Genomic DNA, 17,540 nt, shown 5'->3' with positions numbered 1-17,540 from the left:
ATGGGTGGTGGGGAGAGACTGTTCACTACCTCCTTCAGTTAAAAAAGAAAAAAAAGAAAAAAAACAAGAGAAAAAAAGAAAAAAAAAAAAACAAGATAAAAAAAGAAAAAAAGAAAAGAGAAAAAAGAAAAGAGAAAAAAGAAAAGAGAAAAAAGAAAAGAGAAAAAAGAAAAGAGAAAAAAGAAAAGAGAAAAAAGAAAAGAGAGCCAGGTGACCTTCAAATTACACTAGTAAGAGCTATGTTTATAACAAACAAGAGGAGTCAGTTCTTCTCGTGAGAGGAAACAATTTGTGGCACTCTGCCAGATGACATGTCGGAAGCAAAAAGCTTAGACTTGTGCAAGGGGTACACAAGACAATTACTTTGGACATCACTAAATACACAAACCACATCAAGACCAGGAAAGCCTCTGAGAATAGTCATGAATTGGTAGAGTAATTGAAGGAAACACCTTGCTGCCCTGTTCTTACTCCTCCCTGGACATCTGCTTATGGCCAGTGTGGGAGGCAAGACACTATGCTAGATGGATCCCAAGTCTGAGCCAGTACAGCCACTCTTATGTAGGATGAGCAACCATTAAGAGGATTATTGAGTGAATTCAATGCTGCGAATGATTGCACAAATGATGCATTAGCTGATTGCACTGGGATCGCCTGTAACAGCTGACTCTTTACTGGGTCACCAGCTGTACCCCACAGAGGAGGGAATATTAAGTTTCTCTCAGCAGCATCCCCTGTAACAGTGCAATGCAGCCTTTGCTAAAGGTAGGTGTCAGCAGGGTCATACCTGCGATTCTTCCCTAGGCTACAACCTAAGTACACAGCAGTGCTGTCCATGCAGCAGTGCAGAAGAAACAGTGAATTTCAGAGTTCCTGGCTCTCCCTCCATTTCATGTTGGAGCGGTGAATATTACCCAAACCAATGTTGTCCCCTGCACAAAGTGCCCTGGAGCACAGCAGTGCAGACATGACATGCAGCAGTACTGTCAAGGGTGCCAACAGAGAAGCAAAAGGGCCACAGTAATTACAGAACTACTCTTCCTCCTACTCACAAGAAGGAGGAAATACGGAATCTCTTTCCCTCTGTGATCATGCAAAATAGCTCATGGCTGATTAAGGTTCTGTAAGACAGGCAAAGCATCAAACGATCTGTTTTTAAGACTAAAATAGCGTAACTGATGGCAAGGGGATTTTCAAAGGCATTTTCTAATTCATGTATTCACAGGCATTTTAATGAATGTTAACTGGATGGAATAACTGATTTTTTTTCAGATACAGTTCACAGTCATCATTCAGTGGCACAGACACCTTCAGGAAAAATACAATGATTTAACATGAACAGTAATAAAAAAAAATCTCTTCACAATGTATTAGGTATCCTTTCCATTTTGTACCCAGAAACATCCTTTTTAGAAGGGGAAACAATGTTATCAAAGCTGTTGAACAGTCTCTTATCTAAACAAACCATGTAACAAAGACTGAAACAGCTAGTATTTATATATGTGATTTTTGCCTTGGTTGCCATTGGCATATAGGAAGAAGAGTAAAGCTGACTTGGTATCTATCTGCTGTTCTACCTTGCTATCATTTATGCTATACTTTATTAGCCAGAATTCAGCAGAGCTGTTTCAGACAGAAGTAATAAAAGCAAAATCTCACAGTTTGCAAAAAACGCACCACTGCTTTTCAATATGAAACTAATACCCTATTCAGTTCCCCTTTCATTTCCTTTTGTTCTCCTAAGCCTATTTATATATATGACCTTTTACCTGAGACTATATCTCTTAATGAACAGCTAAAGGTTACTCTGTTTCGCTTCAGTACAACCTTAACCTACTGCAATTATTCCCTTGAAACACGTACAAAGGTCACAAATTGTGATACGAAAGCAAGAGAGAGATGTGGAAATCCATTGTTTTTAGAGAGGACTGCAATATCAAAAAGGAAATGACCAACATAGTAATAATCTCATGATATACCTCAATGCTGGCAACTACATCTGTGGAATATCACGGTATTTTCTAGGAGGAAAAGAAAAATGCATCTCCAGCCATCCCGGAGGACTGGTTACTGAATGTTGCAAAAAGTTAAACTGGTAATACTGGGATGAAATATAATTCCAGAACTTGTAAGAGGTTACAAAGACTTCACTGAGTGAAAGCACTCCTCTTCCATGGCCACCCCCACAATTTTTAAGTGCCCGTCATACAGTAGCTGGCAAGGTTAAGGTGTCATACAATAGGTTAATGACCACAACTCAGCTCCTCATGGCTGAAGTACAAATAAGGAGCCTGCAGCAGAATTTAAGATTAACAAAATCAAATTGAACATTTACTAAGTGAGACAACAACATTGCTCTCTTGCTGGGTGTACCTAATGTGTGTGTGTGTGTTCAATAACAACAGAACTAAGATCAGTTCCACGGGAACATTTTATTCTCCCTCGTGTTTTGAAAACTGGAGTCTGATTTATCTATTTACTGTAATGTTATTCATAAATAGAAGTACAATCTAAAAGGAAAACACGACCTAGCTATGGGAGAAACCCAGGGTCTCCAGACCTGCATCTCATGTTACAGTTGCTTAAACTCAGTCTTGGAACAGCTAAATTGCGCTTCTGATCCAAAAATCAAAAATACTCACAAGGAAAAAGCTTTTTCACATATGGAATTCAGCAATGTTACTTTTAAAAGGAGTATCTGATGTTGCGATAAATTAGGGAGTCCTAAGTGTTTCTGTATTGTTCTAGTTACCCATGTAAGATTTCCAGCATACAGAGAACAGACCCCATTCTTAATAGTGAAACTGAGATGTTCACTGCTGGCAATTAAGGTCAAATGCTGCTGGGATCTGCTGGATAGATCAGATTTTCAAGAGTGTACATATTCAGACACAGAGAGTGTCTGGCCCCTTGTGTCCCTTGCATCACATACTCCTGGTGCTTTTAGACTGCCCTGAACCCTGTTCATTATCAGCAAGTTTTGGGGCACCAGAAATCCTGCAAAGCAGTGGATGCTACAGGCGCACCAGGGTGTACCAACCAGCTTCTCCTGGACAAACTGATTTTCAAAGTAATCAAAGGAGGGCTTTTCAAAAATGCATTGGATTTATACTGAAGTCAACAAGCATTTCACTACTCTCTTATAATGGGGAAAACAATTAATTCAGCACTGAGCCCTGCTGAAGCTCCCACCCTGAAAGTACTACAGGTGAAGCTGATAGCAGAGGTTAGCAAGAATTAAACCCCCCCAGGCTGAAAAATGTCTTACACCTCATCACTTTGGATCAGTTCTGACTGCCAGCAATATGTCCTTGTTGCAAAAGCAGCACTGACTGCCAATTTATACAGTGGGAACAATGCCAAGCACTTTGTGTAACCTGATTAACTGAACGACTAATTAATGAGAAACAAATAAACATTGGGGAATCTGAACAGGAGGAACTGAGAGATCTGTCTTAGGAGAAAAATTCTCATCCTCCTCCTAACAACCTTTTTTCTCCATGGGTCAGCAACAATGCTCAGAAACAGCTGGCTAGAGCAGGGGCTCACATGCTTATTTTACTGTACTTTGTTTCTTGGTGCTGACTTTGATGCTTCCCTTGCTGTACTGACTGAGAGGGACTGCTCCCAAGTCCTAAATCATGATGTCATATCCCCAAAAAAAATCCCCCCCCAAAAAAAACCAAAACCAAAACCAAAAACCAAAAACCAAACAACCCACACCACAACAAAACAACAGACAATGAATAAAAAACATCTCAAGTTAAAACATGTGCAAATGCAGTCTAGGACACACATACACATATGGATCTTATTTTCTCTATATTTTGGCTATGGGGTATTATCATGGGGCAGTGAAAATATCACTGGGTATTTGTTTAAACAAAAAATTTTGAGAGAGTAAAAGCAAAGTTCCTAAGCATTTCAACTGCAAAATTGGCCAGCTGGGTTAAAAAAAAATTATAGTATAGTAGAAATATGGACAGCAGGATGGAGAGATATTTATTATATGCTGCTTTTCCCTTTAACACATTAAGATTTAGCACATTTAAAGCAAAAATATTGTTGGTGAAACTCTAGCTAAAGAAATAGCAGCAAAATAATTTACTACTTTATAGAGTTCAGCATTAATATATTTGTGTAAATATTCAGGATTGCATTTAGTAACACCACAAGCGACATATTTATAATCTTGTGAATGCTTTAATGAACTTCAAGAGCAGAAACATTCTGTTTTAATACTACATACGCAGAGTTGTCAAAAGCACTGGAAAACTGTTTCAAAACTACACATGGAATTGTTTGGGGATCATCTGATTTTTCATTTGCCTTTCTGAATCACGGCCTAAACATAACCATCCTCCTCACTCCAGATTGAATCTGCTAGAGGTGAAGGGTCTGGAGGTTTATAAACTTTCCCCTACAAATCTCATATTGCTCATTTCCTGTCAGCTCATATCTTAAAATGTCATTCTGGCTGAATCACTATATACCCTTACTATAAACATGCCCATCTGCTCACTGGTGGACAACTGCAAAGTGAGTACTAGCTGAAGAAATACTAAACAGAAAACCAGAGACAGACTTCCACAGGTGCTCCTTCTCCTCACGCACTTTCCACCCATCTTGTCACTTCCCATGTGAACCCCCTCCTACCCTGGGGGGCTCCCTGGTGAAAATCAGCATGACTTGCCCAAATAAGGGGATACTGAATGAAATGGAAATGTCTGTTGAGACCTTCAGAAAGGATTTTCAAAGGAGATAAATTCCTGCTGCCTCCCGATGGGAAGCAATTAATCCAGTACTGAAAGCTGACATGATGCTAAAATGGTCCCAGACGCGAGAGAAGAATAAAGGAAACTATCTAGACCCTGCAGGCTTAGACAGGGCAGCGTAACATGGATTAGAAGTGGATGCCTTTTTTCCTGATGTAAATGAGGGATTGCTCTTGTATCTGTTGAATGTATAACCATGGGGCCACAGCACTGAGGTGGCAGGGAAGGGTGACTTATTTAGGGGGAGCCCACTCAGCCGTGGAGGTGGTGAGTTTTCAGCAGTTTCTCCTGGATCTTGTCAACGGATTAGATCCTAATGTTAAGGTATTTAAGTGAAAACAGTTGAGGAAGGGAAAGAAACACTTATTAGTGAAGATCTTGCTTTACGCACCTGGGGAAATAATCTGAAACACTGTGGCTTTCCGTGGAGATGAAGCTTTACAACGGACTGCAAAGGGAGCAAAGTCAAGCCAAGATGGAGAACTTTTTGACCATCTTACCTTTCCTACCTTCCCCCAGGGATGAAGGGCTCAAATCCTACTAAGGGCTGAATGACCTGGTCCGAGTGTTCAATCAGAAGGAGCAAGCAAGCACTCCACTTTAAAATAGTGCCGCCAAAGCCAGCTGGAGCACTCTTCTTGACATAAAAAAAAAATGCACTTAGGGGCTTGCCTGGCTGGGTTGGGCACCACACACCAAGCACCAACAGATGCAGCTACACATGGTGGGTTGCTTGCTCCTTAGAAATCTAACAGCAGGCTTACAGAACTCAGTGAATGCACTTTTGCAGCCGTTTAAAGTACTATTTTGCCAGCTGATCCTCCCAAATGAAGTGGCAGCTTTTGTTAGAAGACTGGAAACAAACAGGATAAAAATGCAATAAGTTAATTGCATCCAAAATAAAAGGGTTCTTTTGAAACTATTAGTTTTTGCAAAAGCCAGCAAAAGACCAATTTCTGTAGCTCTTCAGGGAGTGAAATCTCCTTGTTCAAGACGTTATCAGAATGTACCTACATTATATTTGCAGTGCTGAAATTGCACCTTTATAATTTGACTTGACTTCGTAACTTCAAATTTGAATTTACTTTTAACGTTGTAATTTTAATTTTATAAATGGACTTGCTTTTTCTTCTGCATCAGGTGAACAGGGCTATGTATTCTACTACCTAGCAGGGAAAGAAAGGGAAAAACCTTTTGCATTCTTGTCCCAGATATGTAATCAAGCCAGGAACAGCACTACACCCTCATCATGCCAGTGCTTGTGTTTCAGTGCAAACATTCATGTGCTCTGAGATGACTGGTTCTTAAAACTGAAAGTGCTCTATCAAGAAGGCGTTAGAGGGAAAAGGTGACAAAGAAAGAAAAATATATAGTCTTGTAACCCTGCATAACTAGGTAACAGGTTGTATGTTTTATTTGAAGACAATACTGAGCTAAAATCCATCATACTACTAAAGATGACATGTTTCACCTGAAACCAGTGGAAGAGGTAATTCCAGAAATCTTGCAAGAGTGAGTCTCATAGTAGTTTGCCTGCCCAGATTTCCCCGGCCACTTGAATTAAATAAAAATCCTCTTTACTGCCCATCTTTGATCATCAGAGAAGCCTTATCACTATTATTCAAAGGCCCTATTTGATTACAGATGTAAGAATACAACACTAGCTAGCTATACAACATAGGACTTTATGCAGCTGTAGTTTGAACAGCACTTTAAGATCTTTGGAAATGAAAGGTCCTCATTGAAAATTATTATTTTTGTTGTTACTGTAGGTTTCATATACCTATTTATTGAAGAAGGTGATAAAATTGGAGATACCACAACTCAAGACTGACTACTCTTTAATGACATGAGTTATTACTCAGTTTAGTGCCACAAAAATCTACCAGGACCATACCTAAACACAGTAGGAATCCTGTTCCAAAGCAAAACATAAGCAAAATGTAAACAACATTTTATTATAATGCCCCTACCACTGCAAATATACTGTCAGAGACTTAATTGTTCACACATAACACTGCCCAATAAAAACCAGCTATTTATGATCCTGAAAATCTGAAAAACACAACACAGATCAGAGAGCTGATCAGGACACTCAACCCATTTCCCTACCCATTTCTCTCTAACTAGCAGAGCCTATTGATCAACTGACTGAGACTGCAAATGAGACCTGTAAACCCTAACAAACCTCAGCTTAGTCTGGAATTAAAAAAAAAACCACACAATCAAACCACATAATTTTTTTATTGGAAGGAATTTCCAAATAGATATATATATATTTCTGAAGCAAGTGCATGTTATACTTCCATCTGCTGGCCACCTGCCTGGAAGATCGTACAGGTCTCATTCTACCAGGTGGAGCGAGAAACTAATGTCCTTCCAGGCAAGGCATCAGGAATGTGACAGTTTAATTCCCCATTGAAATAGAAACTGTTCTAAGATAAATTTTCTGTTTTGTCAAAATTGCAGTTTTTCTTTTTTAACATAGAGGTTTCCAAAGAAAAACTCCCCACCATTTCTAAGTATAATCCTACCACATGCCCGAGCAATGAGCAAGAGGAGGCTTTACGGTACTGGGAACAAAGCAGGGACTGCAATGCAGCTTGCAGAGATTTCTGGCTCCCTTACTCTCCAAATTATGATCCACTGAGAAAGCAAGCTAAGAAATCCCTTTACCTGGCACAACTTGTCTTTCCCAATGACTGAGCAATCTTTGAAAGAAGAAAATATAAGTGGGGTGAAGGTGTTTCTGTGCCTCCTCAGTGCACATACATAGCAAGAATGACAGTTCAGTTACCAACAGCCCTGAGACTGTTGGTCACAGAGAGAATGTCTCTTTTTCCCATCTCTAAAATTCATTAACTTTTGGTTTCCTTAAAACAGGTTTCCTTTGAGCTGCTGCAATCTGTAGCTGATTGAAAAGCTCTTACTCCTTCTGGAAGTCTAGCATTGTGGATTTCTCCTAGCTATGACCAACATGACAGACAAGATGCAACTTGCTCCACTCAAGCTGTTTTTCCCTTCCAACACACTGCTTCAAGAAGCTTGATGCTTTCATGACTTTATCTGAGTGATCCACATATTCCTGTTTCCATTTTAAAAGAGCAGTACTTCCTGCTTTTAAAAATCTACTGATCTTATGGCAAAAGTGTGGGAAAATCTAAGATATCCAGACCACAAAGTGTCAGGAGTCATGCAAGTCCAGGAACATGGTAAACATCACCAAGCACATGAGAGGGAGTACATTCCCATATTGGGATGGGATGACAAAAGCCATTACTCCCCTGTTTCTGGGTATTTGCTCAAAATTAATGGTTTAGGGTTGATGTCGACTTCAAAAAAGATTATTATGAGTGGATGATGTGAAGCAACAGGCACTTAAGCCACCTCAAGAACAACCAAAGACTGCAGGGAGAAATAATATTCTCGCAATACCTTTAGACACTAACTAAAGGTATGTTCCTGTTTTTCCAGTTGAGATTTCAGCACCAAAGTAAGAGCCTGAAGCCATGAAAAAGAGATAAGAAAAAGCAGGGCTAATTTTGTAATGCAGTAGGCTGGAGAGGCATATTGGAACACTGAGAGAAGTGCATTGTTTGATGTTGTACTTTTTGATGCCCTTCCTTATTTTTTCAAACGACTGTCATTGGGTTTCAAATTTTGATTCAAGTTAGTCCTTCTGCAGATTTGTGGGATTCTTCTCCCTGTATAAGAAGTTTCATGCTTATAGTTGCTCTTTCCAAACTCTTAATCAAGAAACACCTGGATCAGTACTAATGGCTTTGACTGTCACAAGGTTAATCTCTAAATACAATGTAAAAACTAATTTCTTCCTGTAAGTACCTCCACCCCCATTTTGATAACCTTACCTTTGGGTAAGGCTAACAGCAGCATTTCCAACCAAAAGCAAGCATTAATGCCTGTCTAGGAAAAGTGTCTCAATAAGTCCTAGCCCCACACTACACACCCAGGAGAACACATAAGGAAGGCCATGTTACCACAAGCACTATATTAACCTACAGGAAAAGTTATCTCCACATTCAAGAACATAAAAGGATGGCAAAGAAATATGGACTGTGCTACAGCCTGTGTGCACAGTGACTGGAGGTGGTGGAAGGGCATGTATCAAAAGTGCTGCAGCTTTTGCACTTCACTACAGACTGCCAGCCTTTTCTCTGAGTGGGAATGAAGGACTATCAGATTTGAGTACAGGAAGAATAGTGGGACAGGGCTGTGGGAATGCAGGAGAAAAATGTAAGCATGGAAAAGAGAGAAAGGAGAGAGAGGGAAGGCAATCATTGGAAAGGTAGCAGTGTAGAGACTCAGGGTAAAACGCTGGCAATAAAGTGAGTGATTTGTGGGAAGGGATGACAGAAATATCCCAGAAGGAAGCGGGTGAGGTCATCTAATCTCCCATCCTCATTCTCCTGCTGCTCACTATGTAAAAGCAAAAAAAAACAACCCACTAACATTTTACATAAATGCATCTGAGTTTGGTAAAGGGTGGGTCCTAATTTCTTCCCTTCCTTGCTGTTTGCTCCCCCATTCCACCATGGTTCGTGCTTGAGTGCAACACCCTTAAAAATCAACAGGGCCTCCGTTTATGAGAGCATTGTCCTGAGCATCCTACATTTTTCATTCCTTCCAACAGGATTACTTGGCAAAACTCTCTCCAGCTACCTGTACATTTGAATTCATCAATGGCTTTTTAGGAAGTAGTAACTTTGCTTACAAATGACTTGCTATTTTCCAGACACTGTGACCCAGATCATGCCAAATAATTCTCCAATGCATTTGTTCTTTTATGACACAGATTGGCTAGTTCACAGCAACAGTTCACGCATTAGCAAATGAAATAATTTTTCTCTACTGAATCTCATTTATTACCACTTGGATTTCTCTTCAAGTGCACTGTCTCTAATTTATTGTACAAATTGGCTACGATAGGGGATATCTGCTAGGATACAAGAAAAGTAACCTTTGGGAATGGTATAAAGCATCCTTTCAAAGAGCCACCTGACAAATCTCAACAAGCACTTCTTATGTAGCATTGCTACATGAAGTTAGATGCTTGCATTTCTTGTGTTTGAGTATTTGTCTTGGTTAAGCTAGAAAACTTCCCACCCAAATTAGATAGACAAGGAACACAGTCAAATTTTTGCAGCTGACTGCCAGCAGAATTTGGAAGCTATCAACAAGACCCAAAGACACAAACACAATGTAAGCCCTTGTTTTTAGTCATGGCTCATTCCTCTCAGGCAGTCATCTGTCTCCTGAGCCAAAGCGATGGGCAGTATTATTCATCTCACTTGAGTAACTATATCTTTCAGACTATTTTGCTGGAGTAATTCTGGTTGTCACCATGTATTTTGATAGCTCAGATCTCTGAACTGCTGTGGGAGATCTCCCAGGTCTCCACCTTTGTGCATTACAAATTACTAATAAGGCCTTACAAGTAAAAGACTATCTTGGCTTTTGCAGCTGGCTGAGGCTTGAAGGAGATGGAGACATATCCAAAGCCTTTCTTCCAGGCTCTTTAAAGTACCGTGCCTTTTTACAATTATGGTGGTCTTAACCTGTTTTTGTTACTGAAGTGACCACCAGCTGCTAAACACCACTCTCATCTGCCAGGCAGATTATTTTGATTACCCAGAAGTTACTGTGACTTCAGTATCATATATTAGGAAGGACACTGGCATGTCATCAGTCATTCTATCTCCTTCCACAGAAGCATTTTAGGTGAATGTTAGTAACAGCTAAAAGACTGAACAGTTAAAGACTTCCTCACTGATTCATCACATAAGAAAACAACAAACCCTTCTGAAGGGAGCTGGGTCTGACGCATACAGATTGCCCTGCAGTTCAGATTCAACAGATCCTCCTGCGATACACTGCAAAGGAAGAGATGTTTTCAGCTGATTTCACTTGGCTGGCAGAACTTGGGCTCACACCAAGCTTCTTGTTCTGCCAAGGTCAAAGACTCTATATTTTTATAACTTTCTGATGTTTCCATTTGAGCCAGAGAAGGTTACGGTGATTTTATCAGTGGGTGCTTGCAAAACCCTACCAAGGGAAGGCATGTAGTTCAACTGTTTCAAACTCAAGAGCTCACACCTTGGAAGGTAGTAATTATTTGCACAGCTAACGTACAAAAGAAAATAAGGTGACTGCAAACCATCCTCATGACCATTTCCTGCACAGACTGCATGTTGCTTCCTGCAGTAGAGACGGCACAAGCTAGAAGGCGGCACTTTGGGCTGCACTACTTATTTTTCTCAACTTTTTCTGAAATTTAGAATCCTCTGATGTTACACACATGCCCTCTTCCCCCCAGAGATATTATACTTTACTTACACCACTTTTATTTAACAGCTCCAATGTACTTCCTTCGAATAGTAACTACTAGCTAATGCTTGTTTTCAAGTGTGCTCAGAAATAGCTGTTCTGAATCAGAACATGTGATTTTTAAATTCAGGTAAGTGAGACAAGCAGACTTCATAGTGGTAAAGGCTAGAGACCTCGTACTGTCCTAAAGTATGAAAGTTCATCATCGCTGATGTACACCATAAATGATCACCGTGTCAGAAAACTTGAATACTTCCTAGAATTATTCTGCCTCCTCATTTAAAAACATTTAATTTTTAGCAGATATAGCTCCTATATAAATAACAGTGGGTAGCTAACAAAGAATAAAGATATTTAATAGAATCTTCCAGACTAGTAATGAAAATCAGCCTATCAGCAGAATCAGTTTGTAAACTGTATATCAATCAATAACACAGACCATTATTACAAAAGTGCCTGTCTCCCACTTACCTAAAGGATTTCTGAACTGAAGCCTGCAATAAGCCTGCATTATTGATTTGCTATAAGAAAAATGAAATATTAGAGATACTCACTTTTACCAAGATAATTCTTGCTAGCTCTTCACATGCAGGCTTTTCTTCGTCCTTCTTCAAACCTTCTAATTCAAACAAGGTATTGTAATTTTCCAGCATTTTTGTCATTATCTTGTTGCAGATCTCCTGTTCTTTTATACCTTCAAATCCAGAGGGCACACTAAAATTGGACAGAACGTAAAGCAGAGCGTTACAGGTACTCAGCATACAAAAGTTCTTGCACAGAGTTTCTGTAACATTTCAGTTGTGGATACAGGCTGGCTAGCCGGCACAGGAAACTTTGTTGTGGAAAGGATGATTGTGTCTACGGTGGTAACAACTATCATGGTTTGTTTGCAGTTTTTCTTACCGATACTAAATACCGTACCTGTTGGTCAAACTATCTACTCCACAGAATCTAGGTAGAGATCCTCCAAACCAAACCTCCAAATGAGATACCACCAACTTTTAGCAAAGTTGGGTTTGTGACTGCAACACAAACAGCACGAGGCATTTAAATGCTCTGAACTGTTAATGGAAAGAGTCAGATTCCTCTAAAAAGTGGTCAGTGATAACCCTAAAGGTATACAAGAAGGATCAGTCGAAAAATTAAGAAAACCCACATGCTGAGCAGAACATTAGAAGTTGAGCAAGTTCTTCACAGCTTCAGGTGACCCCCTGCTGTACACCAGATTTCTTAATCTAATTTTTGAGTTGCCATTTCTTTCGAAAGTAGGCTCATAACTCACAGGGCTTTTTAAACCATGGAGATGGAGGCTGCCTTCTGCAGAACAGCCTAAAAGACTCATATAAAAAGAGGTTTCTAACCTCTGCTTTCTGGGAGAATAACCAACTACTTGGCTGCAGAAAAAGCAACTTCTTGCTCTCTTGAAACAGGCCCCTGTGCAGCCAGGAATTGCTTGCCGCATACCTTAACTGCACATGCAAATGAAAAGGCAAGACACTGATTTGGAAGAAGCGCTGTATTTGAGTCTATGCTCCTTTGCCTTCCTTATGCGTTTCACACAACCCTTTCATGTGGTAAAAACCACATATTACTCACAAGTGAGCACACAAATAATTGAAGCATCTAGTGATCATGTCCTGGAATGTAGGCTTTCTGCATGTTTTATTGGGCTTTGGTGCCCAAAACTTATTTGAATTGTTTTAATGCAACAGTAAGATCTCTAAAGAATCTTCTTCAGCATGTAAAATACTTCTCTGATCATCCAGCGTCTGCCACTGTACAGCATTTCCAGCAGATGCACTCTCCTCTCACTAATCCAAAAAGTGGCTGCATGAATGTGCATTTCCTAAAGACCTTGCAAAGTGGCAGAGACTGCATATCAGGAGGTACAGAAAACACAGGAAAGGTTTAAAGAGAAGAAGCAGGGGAGCAAAAACCAGAAAAAAAAAAGTGTCTAGCGTTTTTTGGCTGAGGGCAACTATATTTGAATGAGAGTTAAAAACAGCCCAACCTTCCAAAAATTAAACAAAGGCCATCTGAGCTATTTTAAAGGGATGTAACTTGAAAGTAAACCATAGTTTACTATAACCAGCAAATCAAATTTTACAAATAACTATCTGCTGTAAAACTGTAACTATAGTTTATAGGGGCCAGATGTGCATTTCAACAAGAAGGCTCTGAAAGCAGATGCCCCAGAAATTTGCCACCAAAAAGTGCCTTCTTGTAGGGGTTGCATGCCAATGATCCTTCTCAATATTTTACTCTCTGCAGTATATATACATGTCAACAAGGAGAGGATCCCACTGCAGCAGGACGCATCTTTGTAAACTCCAAAGGAGAATTTTCACTGCTGTCATTTCAACATTTAATACACACTAGATTCACAGGACATGAAGTTTAAAGGAACTGGATTACTTTACACTGCAGAACATTGCCAACTGTAAAATGGCTCAGTCTCAGCTGCCTTAAATAATTCCATTGATTTTATTAGTGTGGAACCTGGCCTCAGACTAAATAAAAAAAAATGGAACACCTTGTATTGATGGATGTGTATGTATACTTGGACCAATTCTCTTCAAAGAATGTCTCATATTCACTAAAAGATAGTAACTGGCCTGAATAAAAGAAAGTGTATGTATGCATTAGGCCCATGCTAACATCCTGATTTAAGGAAACTCCTCTTCCCATGCTAAATATTGTTGCCTGAACGAGTTGGCACGGCCCAGAGCTTGCCTGATAATTCCGGCAAATCCTGACTGTTACCTTCCTGATGTGTTTCTCCAAAACAGGATACCACTTAAACAAGCCTGGCACCCCAATGAACCTCATTCCTAGGAAATGGACTGTAAATGTACTAGAGTGAGTTCAAGTCAAAATAAAGACTCCAGATAGCTTCAGTGAGTTTTAGAGCAGAACCTTGACTTAAGCCACATTTGCTGGGCACTACAGCCAACAACTCCCTAGTGGTAACAGCTAATATCAAAAAATCCTTCCTGGTTGAAAAACAGCTCACCCTAGAGTTTCCACAAAGCACGCAAACATTATTTATTGGCTGCACAATTCAACGGCCTTCTTGCCCTCCCTTCCCCACATTACTTTGAAGTAAATCTTTATTAAATCAAATCTAAGAAAAGTCCAACATCTTATTCTGAGCAATTCTGCATGTGTATGGTGAGATGCTCATGCAGAACACTTTGCCTGCATGCACGTCGAACACAAAGCAAAAGCTCATGGCTTTAGCCTTTTTTTATCACCCTTCTCTGAACGTAACCAAGCAGAGGGCAGTGTGAATTGTTTCATTTTAATAGCAGTGTAACATACTTTATCCATTCTCTCTGCACTTAAACAGGCATATTTTACAAAGTTCATTTATTTTTTCCTTTAATTGCTATTATTAGACCTCCATCATGGCAAGGACTAGTATACTTTTTGAGCTATCCATGGTTACCTTTTTCTTGCAATAAAGCTTCAGCTCAGCATATATAAGAAGTTTAGATTATGAGCACGCACCACCCTGCATATTTATACAAGTTAAAACCCATCTGTTGCTGCACTGCATGATCCACCAGTTTGACTGGACTTTTCTGAAAATGCGTGCAGAAAGAGAGTATCTTACTTCAGCTTTCCTTGGTCTGAAAAGTTGTAATATCTACGAATTTCACTTCAACTCACTAGAAAAACTCAGTCCTATGACAAAGTATTCTCTAACAGTACCATGTTCATGATCCACACCCTACTCCTTGGAAATTTCTCATATTCTTTTTGTTAAGATGTTGTTAAAACATTACAGTAAAATTACAGAAAAAACATTCATAGTCATGGTTCCTTTATGTCTAATTTGCATGTTAATTAGGCACTATAACTGTGTTCCTTTTAGAGTTAGATGCACATGTTACTCCAGCTACAAAATCCTCAATGGCGGGACTTGATCCCCTTATAGCCATGTATGTACGAACTACTTCAGTAGCAGCACCAGAAACAGCAGCAGAACATCAGTTTCACTACCAGAAATACATTTCCTAGAAGGGAGGCATAAACCTGCAATTTCTGTGGTCATTTCTAGAAGAAAAAATATTGATGGGTTCAGTTCTATCTTAGAGATTTGAGCTGGAAAACTCTGACTTCTCACAGTAGCTTGCAAAGTCACGAACAGACACACAGCATAGGCAGTGACAGAAGCTTTAGATTCCTCGGACACCCTGCCCTTCCCGGAGAGATGGTCAGAGTGATCTCTGCACAAAGCACAGCAGCTCCACATTAAGTACTTGGAAAAAATGTGCTTTGTCTAAACGAGGCACCACCATTAACAGCACCTGACTCAGGCAAGCAAGGCCGAGGGCAAAGGTGCACTAGTACCCCAAGTTTTACATGATGTTAAAGGTTGAAATTATTGGTGAAGCCACTTTAAAGCAGAAAAAACAGTAGTTCTCAACGTTAAAACATTGCTTGGGAATAGGATCAAGTTTTTAGACCTTCATTTCAAAATATGACACCCAGCAATTTTTCACACTTCTGCACAATGTCCTACCAGCATGCCTGGCCCACCCACTGCAGCTCCATGCCACTCATGTCCATGCAGTCCAGTGCTCACTTGTGCTTTTGGTTCCTCCAGACCAATTTAAGCCAAGAGGTCTCTGCTTCCACGGGGATGCTCAAGAAAGCTGATTTCAAACGGGTTAAACCACATCAAAGCCCTGTGTCACAACTCTTACTCAGAACTGAAGTGACCTGAGGTCAGACTAACTCTGAATGAATTACTTACATTTTATGCATTAGTTAAGTGAATTTACCTCAGGATCCCTGTAAACAAGCTGTAACAGGTAACTGCAGAGTGGGATTAGGAGACAGTGAATCTCCAGACTCTACTGTGAGTGGTGCAGTAATACATCCAAACATGACTGCATCCGGAAGGACACAGGCATCACTACAAGGCTCTGTCACCATCCACCACACCTGAGAAACTTGCTGCAAATGGAAATGAGGCCCAGGAGGACTTCTGACGTAGTCATCTGCCTGTAATGAGCTGGACTGAGATCACTGAATTGATTACACCAGGCAATAACTGCTAACAGCTTCCCGTCACAACTGAGAACCAGAGATTTCCATGTGAAATGGCGTGTCTGATTCTGAATTCCTGACTCTGTTCGACCCCACCCTGTCTGCGATGAAGAACGCCCGTTACCATTTCCTTAAGTGCCATTGCAGAAGTAGCCTGCATGGAATGACAGCACTGTAATCCTAATTTACAAACCACTGAGGGCTATATGATCTGTCTTCTCTGACTGCTGCTTTTGCTGTTTGTTCAGTACCTTTTGTAGAGGAGAACCACAAAGTCACCGTACCATTCTCCTAGGGGATCCTGCAAAAAATTAAGGGACTTAAAGGACAGGGAACACTACATGGGTTTTTTGTTTCTCCAGTGCTGGCAAAACATTTTCATTAGTGCCTCAGATACCCATGAGCCCCTCAACAAACACAACTGAAGGTTTTGAGAGCAGAGCTGCAGTAACCTTAAGAGGTTACAACTTCAGGCAGTCTGCTCTGTCCCTCTAGACAGACATTATGGTGTCTTTAACAGATGTGACCTGATGGCCAGAACTCAGCTGCTGAAAGTGATTTGTCTTAACACACTGGACCACAAACTGGTGCAGCTGAAAACAGGCATATTTTGTATCTGCAGATTCTGCTGCAAGATCAGAGGCCAACAGGTAGCTAAAGATGCAGCAGCACTGACTTGAGGCAGGTGTTCATCTCAGTGTGTGTGAGTCATTTACATGCTCTGCATCATTTACAGACTTACATCTCACCGGTTTGGAGCAAATGCAAGGACATACGTCACCACTGAAATTTTACAGAAGTGTCTTAGCTTCTGAGGCACTGGAAAATCCACCAAGGCATCTAACGGCCTACCTTTTAAAATCTGTCCCAGATTATTTTCTGTAACATCACATTTAGGAGCCTAAGTCAACTCAGTAATTCCATCTCTGTCTACATCATTTGCAGTAGATGCATAATGCAAAATGCAGGGAATGCAGGTAACGCAGGTAACGCAAAGCTAGGTAATGCAGGTAACGCAAAGTTAGAGTGATGCCGCCACAAAGACTTTACTGTCTGGCTTCATTTACATGCAAAATCTTTTGCTCCAGCAGAAGCTCCATTTCTCATCAGGAAACTGCAGCAACAGTAGGCATCTTTGAAAGTGTGATCTACACAAAGGGGGACGAAGGGCAATACACAGTCTACCACCTATTCACAAAGCACGTCACTCTCATCTCCAAACATATCAAAACAGAGGCTCTTCAAAAATGCTCCTTGTGATTGTATTTGAGCTGTATTGCTGAGCTCAAACACCATTTTGTTTTGCACATATTAGAAAAAAGTTCTTTACTAAGAGGGTGGCCGAGCACTGGAACAAGGTCC

At 40.3% G+C, this 17,540-nt stretch overlaps 1 protein-coding gene across 10 annotated transcripts in view; it reads right to left on the bottom strand.

The window, feature by feature from the left end:
• The window catches only part of FAM13A (family with sequence similarity 13 member A), a 134,278-nt gene that overhangs the window by 94,649 nt on the left and 22,089 nt on the right, over nt 1-17,540 (bottom strand). For all 10 annotated transcript variants that reach the window (XM_075090865.1, XM_075090862.1, XM_075090858.1 and 7 more), the window contains one exon: nt 11,675-11,834. In XM_075090865.1, the coding sequence (XP_074946966.1) occupies nt 11,675-11,834 (160 nt within the window). The remainder of the gene's footprint in view (nt 1-11,674; nt 11,835-17,540) is intronic.

The sequence above is a fragment of the Phalacrocorax aristotelis genome, chromosome 4 (assembly GCF_949628215.1).
Source record: "Phalacrocorax aristotelis chromosome 4, bGulAri2.1, whole genome shotgun sequence".
Classification (NCBI taxonomy): Eukaryota; Metazoa; Chordata; class Aves; order Suliformes; family Phalacrocoracidae; genus Phalacrocorax; species Phalacrocorax aristotelis.
Note: the sequence above shows the minus strand (reverse complement) of the source record. Positions and strands in the feature narration are given on the sequence as shown.